General features: G+C 46.2%; 1 protein-coding gene across 1 annotated transcript in view; it reads left to right on the forward strand.

The window, feature by feature from the left end:
* LOC116308319 (anthrax toxin receptor 2) overlaps window positions 1-17918 on the forward strand; it is a 32696-nt gene that overhangs the window by 12257 nt on the left and 2521 nt on the right. The window contains exons 15-16 of the mRNA XM_089036163.1: window positions 16823-16903; window positions 17541-17597. Coding sequence (XP_088892289.1) covers window positions 16823-16903; window positions 17541-17597 — 138 coding nt within the window. The remainder of the gene's footprint in view (window positions 1-16822; window positions 16904-17540; window positions 17598-17918) is intronic.

Genomic DNA, 17918 nt, shown 5'->3' on the forward strand with positions numbered 1-17918 from the left:
AAGAGCCAACCCCACAAAGTCTACGGAAAACGTTGAAAAAATTAAAGCTAGGGAAATATTACAAAGCTATTCCCTATCTTTTGTCTGAAATTACCGGTAAGTCTATTCCTGAGGTTTCTGATATGAGCAGAGCCGAGTGGATGTTTTGTCGGCTGGATAAGGATATTCCTTATTACCCTGACGTAATTTACGAAATATTTTACAAAATAGACCCCAACCACCCCCTGTTAGGATGGATTCCGAGAAAATAAAAATGCAAAACTGGCGTTGCCAGAAACCCCACTGGGGAATGCATCGCGCAGAACACCAAGCTATCCCCAGTGGGGTTTTTTGCATTTTGGGCTTACGGGGCTTATTTCATCCCGCGCCAGAGGCCCTCTAGTACATACACATATATCTTTCTTACGACCCACCAGAGGGTGAACTCCGGACAGCGTCCCGAGACACCCCCTGACTTTTCCAATCGCGAAACCCCCCATCGCGGGGTTGAATCGCACTTTCTACCCCTCCCCCCACGGTTGCTGTGAGTGTGGGGAGGCTTTTTTTTTCTCTCACAGCAACCGGTCCAAATGCGTCTACAGCGAGGCTCGAACTCGGGACTTTAGGCCTCCCCAGCTCCAAAGTCCCACGATCACGAGCGAACGCCAGACACATCTGGACGCTTATGTATGTGAAAAATACTATATTTAATCTGCATAATTTCTAGACTGACGTTCGATATGTAAATAGAATCCCGTCACGCTCTTTTCGAAGCAGATGTTTACTGAGCAAGCTTTCTTTGAAGCTCTTCTTTCGCTTCTTGATAGATCTTTTTGCGAGATTCCTCGGAAAGATCTTTTACGACTGTTTTTTTTATTCCTTATGTCCGTCTTTAGTTTCTCGTATTTGTCTTCTTCGGCCAGAATAAGCGAGAATTCTACGTCGTCTATCTTTCTGTCACGCAAAGCCTTTGAGACAAGATCGGTAATAGTATTTACTTTAGCCCTAGATAGAGCTATTGTCGTGTCATGCTTGGATATTTTCGTGGATAGCTTTTTCATAATACCCGTAGCAACAGCAGAAATAATACCACAGGTTGCCCCAACGCCGGCCAAAGGAACTCCAACGATTATTCCCGGCCCAGTAAGCGAAGTAGCAACGCCAGAGCCCGTTAACACAACAGATATGGACCCTGAAGTTATCGCAATCTTATGTAGCGTAGTCCGGGCTCTAACGTATTTCTTCCTAACTTTTTCATAGTGTTTTGTCTGCCCTTCCAAGTAAGCCAGGATTAAGTTCGCTTTATTAAGCCTGAAATTCTCCGCGTTTAATTCGTTAGGACCTGTATCCTTAGTGGTAGCGTGATAATTGGGAACATCTGGGTACAACTGAGGTGCTGATGGTATAACATCCATTATATATACTAATGTACGACGCTTTTGGGAATGATATTGAGGAGCAGCCACATCATGACAACCGGGATTACTGGAATTGGAGAGCATTTAGGAAGATGTTTCCACATGCAGACCCTAGTAAGTTCGAAAGAAGACCCGATGGGATTTACTTTAACGGCTCCAGGATGTACAGCAATGCAGACTTGGAACATTCAAAGCTGGAGCAAGTAGGTGATCAGGTGCAGCGATTGACGATTGTACGCCCCGTTCATAAAGAAAGGCCACCAAAACCCGAGCATAAAGCACCTAATTTTCCTAGAAACTTATTGTTAACCACGGAAGATTACCCATTTTACGATGCTGAAGGTGGTGTAAACAACTTCGAAAAGCTGGTAACGCACCTGAAGATTTCAGTGGGTAAACAATCATTTAACGTAATACTAAGAAATATCTATAAGAATACGATGTTGAAGCATACGTCGGGTAAAGAGGCCAGGGAATGGTTAGCAGGGCCCAATATGCGGTATTGGCCGCAGCAGTTAGACTTTGCTATTTGGGCTGCCACTAAAGGTTGTGGTGTTGCCGCGGACATGTTTCACATTCCAATTATGCAGTTTCACGTTGCCTTTACGGTAAGGAGGTTGTTGAAGGAGCTTAACGCACCCCTACCAGGAGATGGAGCATTTAATCCAATGAATAACCGATATGACGCCGCAGCCCTGGAAAGGTTAATTAATGAGTTCAAACCACAGCAAAAAGACTTTCGTTATAAGGAGGGTAAGACGCATGGGCTGGGTATAGTTTACGTTTGGGGTGCCAATGGTGAGAAGCCGGCTGACTACGGACATCAGGAATACCCAAGTAATGAGTTAGAGTTCAGTGATATGGGTGGTAATAAGGGTAATAATTCATTAATTACTAGAATTCAAACGAACTACCCCGGCACTTGGGATCCATTTGTGTTAATGAAAGGAAAAGGTTTAAGGAACCTAGCCAGGATTAACCGTAGCATTGAAGCATTCGTGTACTGCATCCTGGGAGCGCAGGTAAATACCCGCAACCCCATTGTTGGATCCCAAGGCGCTTCACAGGAAACGCAACAAGAATTCCTAACTTTATTTGAGTCTGCAATAATAGAAAATGACATATCTAAATCGGTGCAGAGATATCAATTAGCGGTGCAGCAGTCTAAAGTGCGACTGGATTACGCTTTGTCGCCTGGTTGTTGGTTAATGCCAAGTAATTTGGTTATTAACACCAATTCCGTTGTGGGTTATAACAACAAGCTGCAGCGAGCTACTAAGGATATGAAGTTTGGGGTGAATGACGTGAACTCTGACATGACCAAGGGCATTACTCACTTCGTAGAGAAACCAAAAAAAGAGGTAGAAAAACCATTAAAAAAGGCGTACGTGCCACCAAAGAAACCAGTAAAGAAGGTTACCGAGGAATATGACCATAACTTACTAAAAGCCGGCTTAGCCGCCGCGGGTGTTGGTCTGAGCTATTATATATGGCGATGAACAACCCCTACGTAGCTGGAGTAGATTGTGTCTATACGACTTACACAGGCGAGAAAAAATACACCCAGGCATCTTGGGTTGATGTCACGGGCATGTCCGTGAATTTGAACTACTCAGGAAAGAAGTTAATCCTTTGTAGTATTTGCATTGGCACGAGCAGCCATGCCAACGTCGGCTTTAGGTTCCTGGATGAGAATGGCGTACTGCAGCCTATGCGCGCGAAGACGAACAACAGGGAGCCTGCGCATTTCTCCGTAGAGCCCAACCCCGGCAGCGCGGAAAATCTATCGGTTTGGACTTTCCACATGGTCGCCGATTGCCATGGGAAGGTAAAGCTGCAAATGCGCGTAGATGACACCGGGAGCGTTTGCATAAATAGCATAGAAAATCAGAGAGATACGGTTTATAATCACAAGACCATTAGCACTCTTACGGTGGTGAGCCTTTAGATATATGAACCCACACGCGAAGGAAGATTGGTTTCTACATTTTTTGGAGGAGAAGGACTACTTAGAACAGCATTGGCATGACACCGGGCTGTGGGTGAAGGTTGGGGGCCTGGGATTGATCATGTGTACCATTAGCATTTCGACGGGGTATTCGTGTAATGTCGGGTTTAGGATCGTTGATGAGAATGACCGCCCATTACTACCCTACAGAAAAAAAGATAATAATAGGAACCCAGCTCATTTCTCGTCGGAACCCCCACCGCCGACTGTAGAAGACTTAACGCCGGTAACTTTTCACATGATAGCCAATTGTCAATATGCGAAGCTTCAGGTTCTTCCCAACGACGTTGCCTACCTTCGGATAAATGCCGCCCCGTCAAAAGATCCTCCAACGAATGCTGTTTGGAATCATAAGCCCATTAGCACCATGAGTGTGCTGCCGCTAGTTCCGCATTATCAAGGCGGCGCGAATACTATCTTTACTTATCCCCAGTCGAGGACGCCTCGGGCGCCCGACGACGATAAGCCACCAGTAATACACAAGGATAAGATCAACCCCTCATCTTCTTCAGAAGTACCACCCCAATAGCTACGACCAAGATCCAAATGTTATTCCCCACGAACTTCAACAGTTCTCCGCCGGTCCTAAGTACCAGGCTAAGGACGCTACCCAGCAGCCCAGGAAGACCGGCTGCCATTTTTTTTCCTAAGTCCGTTAGTCCACTGCCTAATTTCTTTACGCCTGCACCCGTAGCCTTAAGCGTGCTAAGGATAACTCCTACTACGCTCGAAATAGCGACCGCGAATGCCAGCGGAATACCATACTTCAAAAGGGCTCTTTTTATCTTTTCCTTGGTGGTAAGCCCCAGCTCTTTTTCCAGGTTTTCCTTTTGAGCCCGCAATTCCGCAAGGCGTATTTCGAGCGTATCTACTTCCTTTTGAGCTGCTTCCCTTTCTTCCTCGGGGCGAGCTTGGTCCGCAATTACTTCTTGCTGCCGCTCTATTTGCCCCTCCAGGTCTTCGATGGCTTGATCTCTTTGCCGGATTTGTTCTTCCTTAGTATTAATTTCAGCCATTAACCGCCGCCGTTCCACTAAAGAGCCAGCTATGGTAGTTTGTAGGTTATCGGTATCGTCTTTAATTAGATCCAACTCCTGCAGGGCGAGGTTAAGAGCCCTTTGAGTTTGATTCCTTTCACGTCGAATTCGGGTTCTTTGGTCTACCAGCTCCCTTATTTCTTGATTTTTAAATTCGACCTCCCTCCTATGCGCGTCGGCAAGCCGCTGGTTTTGCTTCATGTATTCCTCCTCCCTTTCTTCCAACGTTTCCCGCAGCGCTTCCGCTGAGGCGCCTGAGCCTTTAGCCTCCTCCAAGTCCCTTTGTGCTTTATCCCTTTCGCGCAGGGCCTGATCCACCTGGTTTCTCATTTCTACCATTCTTTCGTTACCGAACGTTTTTTCGGTATCGACGAGTAGTTGAGTTTGCTTTGCGTATTCTACCTCCCTTTCTTTTAACGTTTTTTGCAGCTCCTCAGCGCGTTTTTCTAGCGCAACCTTTTCATTCAGGGTTTGCAACCTTTCTAACATGCTCCTAGTGGCACGCTGGAAGCCTTTTAATCTTGAGACGTCACCCCTAACGTCACCATTCTCATCAAAGAGGGGTTGTGGTTTCGTCCAGCGGTCTTTGTCGGGAAATCTTAAGTCTTGGACGCTTATGAGGACTTTATTTCCCTTTTCCGTGAGCTTTACGTCGTCAGCATCAAAGTTGTCGTAGCGCAGCTCTAGCTCCCGCGCTGCCCACTCTACGGTTTCCCGCGCGGCTGCTTCCGGCTCGCCCATGTTTTGAAGCTCTATGTGCTCACGCGGAAACGTGTACTCGCGTGCTTTGGGATGTCTTAGGGCCTTTGCAATTCTATTCCTTAGGGAATCGTCGACTTGTTGGGTGGGAAGCAGCGGTTCTTCATCGCCGTCGTTAATGTCAGCCTGACCTTCCTCAGTGGTGGGATCGAAGTCGGGGTCTGTTCCTTCTACTTCCATTATATATGATAAGCTCAAAGTTAAATCCCAACGTATTACCTAAGCAGGTTGGCGGACTGAAAGCAGAACGCACCTTTCACCGGGTCACATTCACACCTTCTAGCGCAAAGCCAGGGGAAACCCTGTACGTAGGCGTACCCCGCCTAACGGATAACCTAGTCTTAGTTCCTGGCACCTTGGCTTTGAGGTTTGACCTAGCGGTACAACCAAGCCCCACAGATGAAAGGATTATCGTTAACAACGTGGGTCGCAACATTGTTTCTAAGATGCGCGTAAAGTTCGCCGGGGAATCCTTGCTGGACTTAAATAGGTACGATCTGTATACCACGTACAAAGACTTATGGTTGACAGCCTTTGACCGCGCGCAAAGGATAGAACAAGGAATTGGTAGTGTCATTCTACGTAAGGTTCGCACACCTACGAAAACGCAACCTACTGACGGCAGCGGAGAAACCGCAGTGGCAGACGCAAAGCGAATAAAGACCGCCTATGGTAGTAAGTATGTCATACCACTGGACTTTGAAGTAATCACGAATCACGGTGTGTATTACCCAAGACAGTTATCCGAGCTACAGTTTGAAGTAACTTTAGCAGATGCTAATAACATCATTGGTGGGCTAAGCACTGCACTTACCACAACAACCCCATACTCTATTACCAACTTAGAGCTACAGTACGAAACGGTATACAGCGAAGAGCTGGCCCGTAGTGCTGGCATGGAATACAGCTCCGGCAAGGCATTCCTTTACGACCACGTAGTGATGTATAAGACGTTCAGCTTCCTGGATAAGACGGATGAGGTTATCAACCAAAGCATTAACCTCCCCCGAAGAAGTCTCACGGGGCTGATGTTGGTGTTTGCCAAACCCTACGAAGCCGGTAAGCGCGACTCCGAGGCCTTTCACAACCCCAACATTACTAACGTGGGGGTCAACATAAACGGCGTTCCAAACAAGGTCTACTCCCAGGGGATAAAGCCCGCAGACGTGTACAGAGAGGCCATGCGCAAGTTTGGCGACCAAATTAGCCCTGAGGAATTCTTTAAGGACAAATATGCGCTGTGGATTGACATGCGCACCATTAACGACGAAGACCTACATGGTCAAGGCCTCCGTCTAGTAAATACGCAGGATGGCATAACATTGGAAATCAAACGCACCAAGAATGCCTCCGCGGGCGACGGTGATAAAATAAACTGCTACGTCTTCGTCGTGTCTGACGCGCAACTGAGCGTAGAAATGAATCAGCTAAAGAGCGTTGCCTACTAGGCTCGCGTTCCTTGAGCCAAGCGAAAGGATAAAAAATATCCCTTACGTATAATATGCTTCGCGTATTTGAAAACAACGAAACCAAACTGCAATGCATAGTGCAAGGCGAAACTTTGTACTTCAAAGCAAAGGAGGTGGCTTTGGCGTTGGGCTATGAGCGCCCTAGAGATGCGATTAGAGCACATGTATCTGAGAAATACCAGAAAAAATGGGTTGATCTACAAGGGGCTGCGAATCACCGCTCCTTTACTACGCAACCAAATGCCGTGTTTATATCCGAACCTGGTTTGTACGAACTGATATTTAGCTCCAAACTAACCAAAGCTGTGGAGTTTCGTGATTGGGTCTTTGAGGAAGTCCTACCCGCGCTAAGGAAAACGGGTAAGTATGCGATGGACAAGCGCTTCGACGGTCCAAACAAGTTAGTATTCAAGATCGAAAATGAAGCCGACCTACACGCGAAGGTAGTCGACTACATACGTAGGTTTTACCCCGATTTCATCATAGCGCCGGGTCTTGGCGAGCTTCAAGATTCAGACAGCAAGCGAATAACCTGCTGGCGAAAAGGCTACCAAGCCGGTCAACCCGACCTTTTAATCCTAAATGCGCATAAGAAATACCGCGGGTTGTGTATTGAGTTGAAAACCCCAAAAGGAAACGGCGTCTTATCCGCGAAGCAATCTAAGAAAATCTCACAGCTTGACGTAAATGGTTACCTAACGATGGTTAGCAACGATTACGACATTATCTGCCGTGCCCTGATGGATTACGCGGATGGCATTCGTATTCCCTGTAAGGGCTGTGTAAAGCGGTTTAAGTCCTACGCCACTTTGAAAACTCACCTAAAGATATTCCATAGGTATAATGAAGCTCAGCTTGACTCACTGGCGTGATCTTGTCCATGGTAAAGCATACGAAATAAAAAATTACGTCGTCTTCGAAGACATCGACCGTTTACGGTTAGTCCTCAAAGACTTAGAAGGTAAGGAATATTCCCTTTGGGCGCCGGATTGCGTGCGGTACGTAATTCAGGGCGAGGAATTCACCCACTTACGCAGCTATGGTAAGGTAAATGGCCGATGGAAGTTTGACATTGAAAGAAGAGTCACTCCATCTCCTCTCTGTAGTTAAGCGCGTCTGCTAAAGTCCGCTGCGCTTTAGGATCCGCGGAGCACCAATGCCCCACAAAGGATCCTTCGGAGAATACCCTGTCGCAATGAAGGCAGGTGTATTTTTTACGCGGCTTACGAGGGGTAATGCAGTCGGCAGGTAGTTCGCAAGTAATACAGTCCATATATTGAAAGGGTAATTAGAATGCCTCCCAGAAAGGCGGCTGCGTAGGCTAGCATATACCTTTAAAAGGGGTCCTTATTTTTATTTATTATTATTAGATTATGCAAGCGCCCTTAAAAGGGGTCTTATTATTATTAGATTATGCAAGCGCCCTTAAAAGGGGTCTTTATTTTTATTTATTATTATTAAATATCCTTAATTCATTATTATCGAATATTCTTAATAATAATAAATAAAAATAAGAATGGGATTTGAGACTCTTTGCGCAAACCCTACTTTACTATCTTAGGTCCTTTCTAACTTCTACGGGCTTTCCTTGCCGCCTCATTGCCGGCATGCCAGGCCTCAAAGCGATCTAAGTACTCCTTAAAGCCGCCTTGACCGTCGTAGAGGCACTGCCAAATATGCTGGTCACTTCTTTGACAGCCGCAACGCTCGCAGGTTGCCTCCCAATATTCCCTATCTTCCCACCTTACGCCTTCGACGCAGTCAAACTCCGCAAAGCGCTGGTCAATTTCCTTCTTCCGGCGCGTTAACTTCCTTTGGGTTTCCTTTGGGCAACATCGTGCGGCAACGTCGCCGTGCTCCTCGCAAGCCACGCTCAGCAGGTCGTAATTGCCGCGGCACCGATGTCGATGCCATTCGTCGTTCTTGTCCTCCTCGCAGCGCTCACATACGTTCTTTAGGCAAACGCGGTTATCCACGTGGTAATCCAACATTTGCGCGCTGCTAAAGAGTCGATTACACTCCTTACAACGCCTTTCGCGTGCCTTCTTAGCGCACACCTTTTTTTCAACGTGGTATTTTAACATTTGCTTCGAGCTGAACTCCTTGTTGCAGTGCACGCACTCCATATATAATAAGGATTTAATAACCACTATAAGGGATACCGCATGAAGTCCTTAACAGCCAGAAACTATTTCAAAAGTGTCTCAGAATGTTGACAATAAGGTTAAATCTTTGTTAAGGATGCCTGGAAAGCCCGTAATGGTTAGTAGGCGGCTTAAAATAGTAAAGTAGGGTTTGCGCAAAGAGTCTCAAATCCCATTCTTATTTTTATTTATTATTATTAAATATCCTTAATTATTCTTAATAATAATAAATAAAAATAAGGACCCCCTTTAAAGGGCGCTTGCAGGATTCAAAATAGTAAAGCTAAGACACTCTTTGGAATAGTTTCCAGGCATCCTTAACAAAGATTTAACCTTATTGTCAACATTCTGAGACACTCTTTGAAATAGTTTCCAGGTATCCTTAACAAAGATTTAACCTTATTGTTAACATTCTACGGGGGATATCGCATGAAGTCCTTAACGGACTCCTTAGCCCAACCGGCCATCGTCAAAAGCGCACCAAACCTTTCCGCGCGCTTCAGGCCGCACATTTCATCGTACAATTCCTGCGCGCGCTCTTTTAACCGATCGATCTCCTCCCTTTGCATTTCTATGGTGTCTCTTTTATCCTTTGCGTCGCCGGCAATCCTTCTTACTGCGTCCACTGGGTCCATCGTATATATAATGGATCCGAACCATATTCCCTGCAATGCCCTGATAGTAGGACCCACCGGCTGCGGAAAGACCCAATTCGTAGTGGAGCAGCTATTAGGACCCTTTAGATACCGTTTCGACTACGTCGTGCTATTATGCCCCACCTACGTGAATAACCGCACCTGGACGGGCATAGGAGTGAAAGATGACGACTTCTTTGTAGATATCTTAGATCCTAACGAGTTATCCGGCCATCTTAAGTTTTGGCACAAACAATTCCCCAAGAATACGCAAACCCTCCTTATACTGGATGACATTGCCTGTGGGGACGACGTAAAAAGACGCACTTCCGAGCTCGTTAAACTCGCCTTCAGCGGTAGACACGACAATATCAGCGTTTGGTTGCTCTCGCAGCAGCTTACCAGCGTCTCTAAGCCCTTCAGGGAAAACATAGGTTCACTTGTCGTATTTTATACTCCGAGCAAGTCTGACCTGGAAACCATCTTAAGCGACTACGGCGGTGAGATATCCAAGGAACAGTTACACGAATACATGCGGCACCTAAAAACGCACCAACATTCCAAAATGATCTTCTCTTTGAGGTTTCCGTATTCCATTAACATATATGGACATTGAGCAGCTCTTAGATGAAGTCCCCACACAGTTAGACGAAAGTAACCTCAAGGAACAACTTAACATCCTCGTGTCTTCTGGGAAGTGTAAAGAAATGATAGGCAAGGAACTTACCCATGAACAGGTTAATAAGTTGTCGGAAGAGGAGGTTAAGAAGTTCCATAAGAGGTACGAGGCTGCCCTTGCAAGTAAGACCACGGACGCCGTAGCAGACTCCGCTATCCGACTTGCGACTAAATTGCTTGGACTTGCACTGCCTATAGACGACGTGGAGCAACTGCGGAAGGACATTAGCGAGGACTATGTCATCGCCCAAGAACTTAAGATAACCTGCGGGTGGTTGTCTTTGAAGTGCGGTAAGTTAATGGCAGTCGCCTCTGCGGCACTTCACGTAGCTCAGCATGTCGACTTGAAGGAACTTGCGGGCACCTTTGGTGCCTCTTGGAAGGACTTCAAGAAGGATAGAGAAGTCGAAAAGGTCTTCCAGGCGGCACTTGCTGAGGTACCTGATCAAGTCGCCTCAAGTACTTAGTCAAGTCGTTGTCAAGTCACCTCAAGTACTTAGTCAAGTCGTTGTCAAGTCACCTCAAGTACTTAGTCAAGTCGTTGTCAAGTCACTGCCAAGTCATTGTCAAGTCGTCATCAAGTTACTTGTCAAGTCCTTCAAGTCCCTTAATATAAGATGAGTGGCACCGAAGAACAACCACCCGTAGAAGATACCAAGATTACCAAGGCTAAATCTCCAGGCAGAGTCGCTGCCGGAAAGAAGCTCGCGGAGATGAATAAAAAGAACAAGGCAAAAAAGGAGGAAAAGGTGGAGGAAAAAGAAGAGGAATCCTTTATTAATCCTGGGTACGTCATCGGCGCGTTAGGAGTCATCATAGCTGCAGGCAGCCTTTACTTACAATGGCGGGCTACAAAGCCAAAAGTAAAGTGGGAGGTCGCAACATATCGCGCACCTGCGGAGCCGCCCGTGAGAAAAAGCAAAATCCCTGAAATGGAGTAATAACCTTCTCGCTCTGTAATATAATGTCGACCGCGTTGTTGAAAACTGTTGAAGAAGCAGCTATCATTACTTCTATTGTCGCGGGTATTGGTTGGGTAGGTAAGAAAGTGCTCAAAGAAGACTTTACTGAAGACCCAAGCAAGAGCTTCGCTAATTTTGCTAAAATGACCGCTGCCGTAGGCGGGGCTATCATGGCAAAGAATTACCTACAGAAGGAAAAGTACATTCCTAATGTATAAATGGCTAGCGTGGTCGCAGGTGGAGTTATTGCAGCTTTAGCATTCACTGGAGCTAATTATGGTGGTCAGTATTTGGATAGATTAGTCAGAGGCGACAAAAGCGGAGATTTAGCCGCCGAAAGGAAGAGACACGACTTAGCGCTGGAGAAATATCAGCGGGACGTGGCAGCTTGGAATGAAAAAAGACAAGCTTACAGGGATTGGTTGGACAAGAATTACCAAGACAAAATGCAGGCGGATAAGAACTTTGAAAATACAGACTACGCCTTTAAACTTTATGCGCAAGCACACCCCGCGGCATTGACGGGGTTAAGAAAGCCTCAGTTTAAGAATTACTACCAGCCTTCTAAGAAACAAAAAGATAGTGAGTTGGTATTCGTGGGAGTCGCAGGGCTGGCGGGAGGCGTAGCTTTGGCGTATCTGCTCTGAGCTGCGCTCAGATCACTAGAGGGGAACTGTGTTTCCTGAAATATATGATCGTCTTTTTGGAAAGCGACAAGAATAACTTTACCACTTATCTGAATCCCCCCATCAAAGCCCATAAGGTTCGGCTGGTTAGTTGCTCTTTGTACAATTCTTGGTATAATCTAGTCAATGGTATGGTCACCGTGCATAAAGGCGGCGGCAATTATCAAGGCGTATTGCTGCCCGATGGACATTACACACCAATCACCCTTGCTAAGGAATTAGCAAAACACGGTTATACTCTCACCACGGGATTGCCGCACGAAATGACCTTCAAACATAATCTTCCTAACAATTTCTCGGTAACCCTAGGAAAAACTGATGCATTAGGATCTTTACTAGGTGTCTCAGGCAAGGAAATTACCAACACAGCCATACCTGTGAAATGGAAAGTCGCATCCTCTTACGAAGTCTATTGCGACTTGGTTCATAGTTACAACAATGGAGAAAAGTCTTCTCTTATGTCCAAGTTTCTGCCCAAAGGTAATCCATTTGACTCAGAAGAATACACTCCCATTTCTTTAAGCTATGACTTGTCTAATTTGGTAGAAAGCATAAACATCACCATCAAAGTGGACGGAAAGACGGTGGATTTTAACGGACGTAAGATCAATCTTGTCCTATCCTTCGCTTGAATCAAGCGAAGCGCGATTCTATTCATATAATGGGCCGCGTAGAGGACAAACTCAAGAGGATTTACTATGGGCCTGAAGGCTATTGGAAAGGAGCGTCGGCCATCAAGAAACTCGCGACCGCGGCCAGGGTATCAGATGAAACGGCTAAGAACTGGCTAAGAAAACAAACCCTCTGGCAGGTTTATCTTCCCGTGCCTAAGTACATTCCCAGGCCCAGCTTTACCGTAAATACCCCTAATGAAGTTCATCAGGCAGATTTGCTTTTCTTGCCGCACGATAAGGTGAGAAAAAAGACCTATAGATACGCTTTGACCGTAGTTGATATCGCAAGCAGATACAAGGACGCCGAACCCATAACCAGCAAGGATTCTGGGGAAGTCGCAGAAGCCCTAGGTAGGATTTATAAGCGCGTCTTGAAATGGCCCAAGCTGCTGCAAGTGGATGCGGGGACAGAGTTTATGGGCGTGGTTACTAAGACCCTGAAAGACCACAGCACTAAGATTAGGAGAGCCGAGGCAGAGTACCACAGGGGTCAGAGCATCGTCGAAAGATTCAATAAGACCCTGGCCGAGCGTCTCTTTGGGTACCAGTATTGGAAAGAGCTGGAAGATCCCTCCAAACGCAACAGGGAATGGACTCAGAGGCTCCCCCAGGTCGTCGCGGCTTTGAACAACGAGGCGGCCAGGGCTACGGGAATGAAACCCAGGGATGCCATAAAAAAGAAACACGTGGAACACAAGTCCTACGTCAGAAGTTCGAGGGCGGTCGGACTGAAGGAAAAAAAGCTACCCCGCGACATAGTGGTCAGATACCTCTATCAGCCGGGGGAACTCGAAGGTGGCAGTAAGAGAGCCACGGATCCTAACTGGTCTTTGGAAACGTATGAGATTTCGAAGTCCGTCACCAAGGAAGGGCAACTCGTGTTGTATTACCTAAATGGCCCAAGTCGTGGATTTGTCAAGGAAGAGCTGCTCATAGTCCCCAAAGACTCAGAGTAGTGCAGCTCCACGCGCCCGATTACACTCTAGGCATGTCAGTCTTACGTTGCCTCTGCAATGCCCGCGTTTATTATTTATGCGATCCACGGAGAACTGCTGATCGTCATTTGGGTCAAACCTCCATAGTAGAGGTATGTTACATTTGGCACACCTTGCCCCTTTCTTATAGACGTCGTCCACGCATAGGTCGAACTTTATCCCCGCATAGCGGGGATCTTTGCTCTTTTCTTCGTCGTGCCGCTTGTAGCGAAGGAGTTTCTTAGCAATGTTCTCTTTGGCTACGTCTTCTGGGGTGCGGTCGTAACGCATTTGTGGCCCCCAGGCTCTTTTTAACTGTTTTGCGTACTCCACACGGCTTACAGCGGTGTAGATAAGGTTGCTCCAACACAGCCGCTGGTCTATGATCCATAAGGTTTCTTTTATGGTAAGCCCCTGCGCGCTGTGGACTGTCATGCAGTAACCTAAGCGCCAATCTGGGTGGGAGGTAATTTTTTCCACCTTTTCTATGGGTACCCAGGCTTTATCATGTGTTACAGCATTTTGTAGTTGGATGTCGGTACCAGGTACCCAGACATCTCTTTTTTGCATTCGGGTATCGTGGGGTTTGTAAGAAACAGGTACGGGATGCGTAGGGAAGCGCTCTCGGTGTATATTTAGCAAATCCTTTTGTATGCGAGACTGTGCTGCGCGTTTGCTGCTCAGCACCAGATCCTTTGGATGCCATGCGTAAAGGAAGTCCTCGTAGGACTTCGCTCGTACACGTTTGCGCAGTATCTTGTTTTGTTCCGCGTCACTAAGGCCCCGAAGTTCTGCTTTCAGGTTTCTTATTTGATCCTTACTGCGGTAGTCGGTGTTAATTTCTTCGGAGTGGTCTACCATTTCTTTTAACCATTTATGGGGCATCTCTCCGGTTATTGGAGGAGGCTGGCAAGGATCTCCGGCGAATATCACTTGACACTTTCCACGGAGGAATTCTACGAATTCCTGCAGGATTTCTAAAGGAACGGTGCAAATCTCATCCCAAAGTATCACCGGGGGTATGTCGTGGATGGCTTCTGGTACCCACTTTTGACCATTCCAGCGAAAGAAGCTGTGGTAGGTCTGCGCGTCGTAACCCATCTCCGTTAATTCTCTTTCCAGACGGTGCGTTGGCGTTAACACCTTTATCTTTGGAAAGAGTTCCAAGACCCTGGTAGTTTTACCACTGCCTCCCGTTCCGTAAAGGTAAGAGAAGCGTTGGTAAGAGATTGGGTCCGCAACCGACGGTAGAGGCTCCCCGGTTGGTTCCACGCTACCGTAAAGATGTTCTCCGTGATATTCTACACGGCCTCTCCATGCTTTTATCTCCTCATCTTTGACGCGCCATTGACCACTTTCTGCAAGTTCATCGGCAGTGTAGAACTCCTGCATCTTCTCTAACACTTCTGGCTTTACATACAAGGAATCCGTGGCTACGCGTGGGATGTCCTCTTTGTCAAACCGTAGCAGCATTGCCAAGAGATTGATGTGCGCATATGCTAGCATGCTGGCACGCAGATGGTAATACTGTGGTCGATGGTCTTGGTAATAACACAGCGCATTCCATTTCTGTTCTTTTTGACCTTCTATGAAGTAGTCCCATTTCTCTACGGATACCATTGTTCCTTGGTCATGTGCACGTTTTATGAGGAAGCTTAGCTCACCGGCGTCTGTTATTAAGCGTCGCTGCATGTGTTTTTCGCCTTCTTTTGCGCCCTGTGTGAATTTACCTATGACCACACGCGCTGTGGGGTTGTGCTCTGGAAGCCATTGTGTAAAGGCGCTATGGCAGAGTATGGCTTCATGCGCTGTGTATTTTAAAAGCTTGCGCTCTTCGAGGAACTTCAGTAGGGGTATGGGTATCCATTCTTTCTCCTGCAGGTGCTTCCCATACCACGCGTAAATTATGGGATGTAAGTCTTTTGCTAACTCCCAGGTGGTCAGTCTGATGAACCCCGTTGCTGGGGCGTCGTAGTAACCCGGTAGTGACACCCTAAAGAATTGGGAGTCTGGATGTCCGTAACGGTCATAATACTCCTTACAATCCCCAAGGCCTTTGAAACTGGCGGGGTAACAGTGTTTCATATCCAACGACACGTACTCGTCTTCGTTGTACTCCATATTCCAAAGACCGCCGTGACCGTGTTCTACGCAAGCTTTGGAGATATCTTTGAACTCTTTTGGGGTAGGTTTCCAGCCGTTCCTTTTCTTCGCGGCTAAGAAGTCCAAGCTGCGAGAGCTGAGCACTTCGTCTGAAAAGTCCTCACCAAGGGTTTCGCAGGCGCTTTTAATGCGTTGATGTTCCACTTCTGGTCGGTATAAAGTACCATCTTGCGTCATGAATTGACATCCTTCTGAATCCATTAACCAAATAGAATTCTCATGAACTAATTCTGTCAATGGGGAATTCTTATAGACCTTTGTCTCCTTCTTTCTTGGGAACCTCAACTCCCTCCACGCGTGCGCGTTGTGTTGGTAAATGACTATGGGAGCACCTTTGCCTTCGTATTTATGCGTTCCTGGGTAAATAAAGCCGTCGGTGATATCTTTCACATGGATTCGCCTTCCTAACGTGGTTTCCAACTTCTTGATGTTTTCGATGGTTCCTCCAGTTTTACGAGTAGAATGCTCCCATTTCCTGATGGCTTCTCTTCTTTTTGGCGTAAGCTTACCACCCCGAGAGGAATCCTCGAAAAACTCCCTAACCAGCTTCCCAACGCAGTTACCAGGATGTCGCATTGGTTTAAGCTTCTTAACGTCCGGCTTCTTAATTTCGTATGCACCGTAGATGACCACGGTAACCGGGTAAGCGACCTCGTAGAAGAGCATGTCTATTCCCTCAAGTGCTCCCGGTCGTGTGTGCTTATTCAAAACGAACAGGTTCTGCTTACCAGACGCTCTGATAGGATTACGACCCTTTTCTATTATCCACTCACCGTCTAAGTACTTTACGAATGTCAACTCCAAACGGTAGTCACCGGCCGGCATTCTGTTGATTATCTTTTCAGCCATTTTGTGATTCATAGTTTTGTCTGTCTTTCCCTCCATAAATGTAGCGAAGACAAAGTCAGCGTCTGAGTTATCCATCACCTGATTTCCGAGCCTGCGCACAGTTTTGTTTTGAATGTCGTTGATGGTGGCCATGTATATCTAAGGAATATTTTAACCTCCGTTTGCGATAAATCTGCTGTACCCGTCTTCGTAAATCCGCGAGTTAAACCCGTATATCTTTGGCATCGATCGCGAGTCCCCCTACCTGCTGCTATACGTCATGACCACTGCCATTTCTCTTACTATTTCAATTATAATCGATCTAATTTGACTTTTATTGAATATGTAAGCGGTCTAGATCTAGTCTTCCATCATCCATTATAACTGATTTTGTACAATCTGTTTCAGGATCTTCCAAAAGGCAAATGGCCAACTGTTGATGCTTCGTATTATGGCGGGGGAGGGGTGGGTGGTATTGCTCCTGTCAGGGTAAGTTATGAATCTCGTGTTCTGATTTGTTGGGAGCGTGTGCTTTATGAGAGCACACAGCACGCCGCACATGCACTTTCACTTGCACCAACCATTTTCACTCCCATTCAAAATAACGGTTGTAGTAATTTGTATTTTATAAAGGAAAAAAATTGCTTGCTGTGCTTCTACAGCACTTGGATATTGGCATAACATGCAAGAAGTGTTGGGAAGCACTCCGCTACGTTTTGTGATCATCCTAACACTTCTCGCACGTTTATAGATTCACACAGCAAATATGCACATATTCTATTTCTTCAGTCATGTAACATACCTGCTGTACTGGAGAGCCTGAAAAAAGGATTTTTCTATGACCTTTTTTTGTTATTCAATACCCCCATTTTACAGCTCTGTTCAGTAACCACGAATTATAGTTCCAAGCCGAGGCTGGAATTTCCGCTATGACTATGAAACTATCATTCGTGGTCACTGAACGAAACTATAAAAAGGATTATTTAACATTATATATCACATTAATATTATATTTAATATAGTACTTTTTTAATGCTTTTGTTTGTGCATGAAGTCCAAGAATGTATTCTTAAAGTGTTCGGTTTGGATATTTGACATGCGGTTGCTGTTGTAATTGTCATTGTAGGTTGATTGGGGGGACAAAGGCTCAACAGAAGCAGGATCAAAACTAGCCAAAGCCAAGGTACGAATATATCATGACACAACTATTATATACTTGCTCAATCGGGAGGATTTTGGACTGAATACAGGACTCTCTCTACCCCCCCCCCCCCCCTGTTTATTTTCCACCCCGTTCAGCCCCCCCTTTCCCCCACAGAAATGGTCCACAAACAGGTTAACCTGTGTGCTAACCCATTTGAGACCACATGTCACTCTCTTGAGAATAAGATTCTTTGTTTGAATATTCAAGTATCAATATTCAAGTGTCTTCTCGTGTGCAACCGTTAAACAAAGAAATAATGACACGTGGATTGAAATGGGAAACAGTGGATTTGGTCTATTG

Source organism: Actinia tenebrosa, unplaced genomic scaffold, assembly GCF_029948245.1.
Source record: "Actinia tenebrosa isolate PJP-AT-01 unplaced genomic scaffold, QUT_ActTen_1.0 PGA_scaffold0__85_contigs__length_37466705, whole genome shotgun sequence".
NCBI lineage: Eukaryota > Metazoa > Cnidaria > Anthozoa > Actiniaria > Actiniidae > Actinia > Actinia tenebrosa.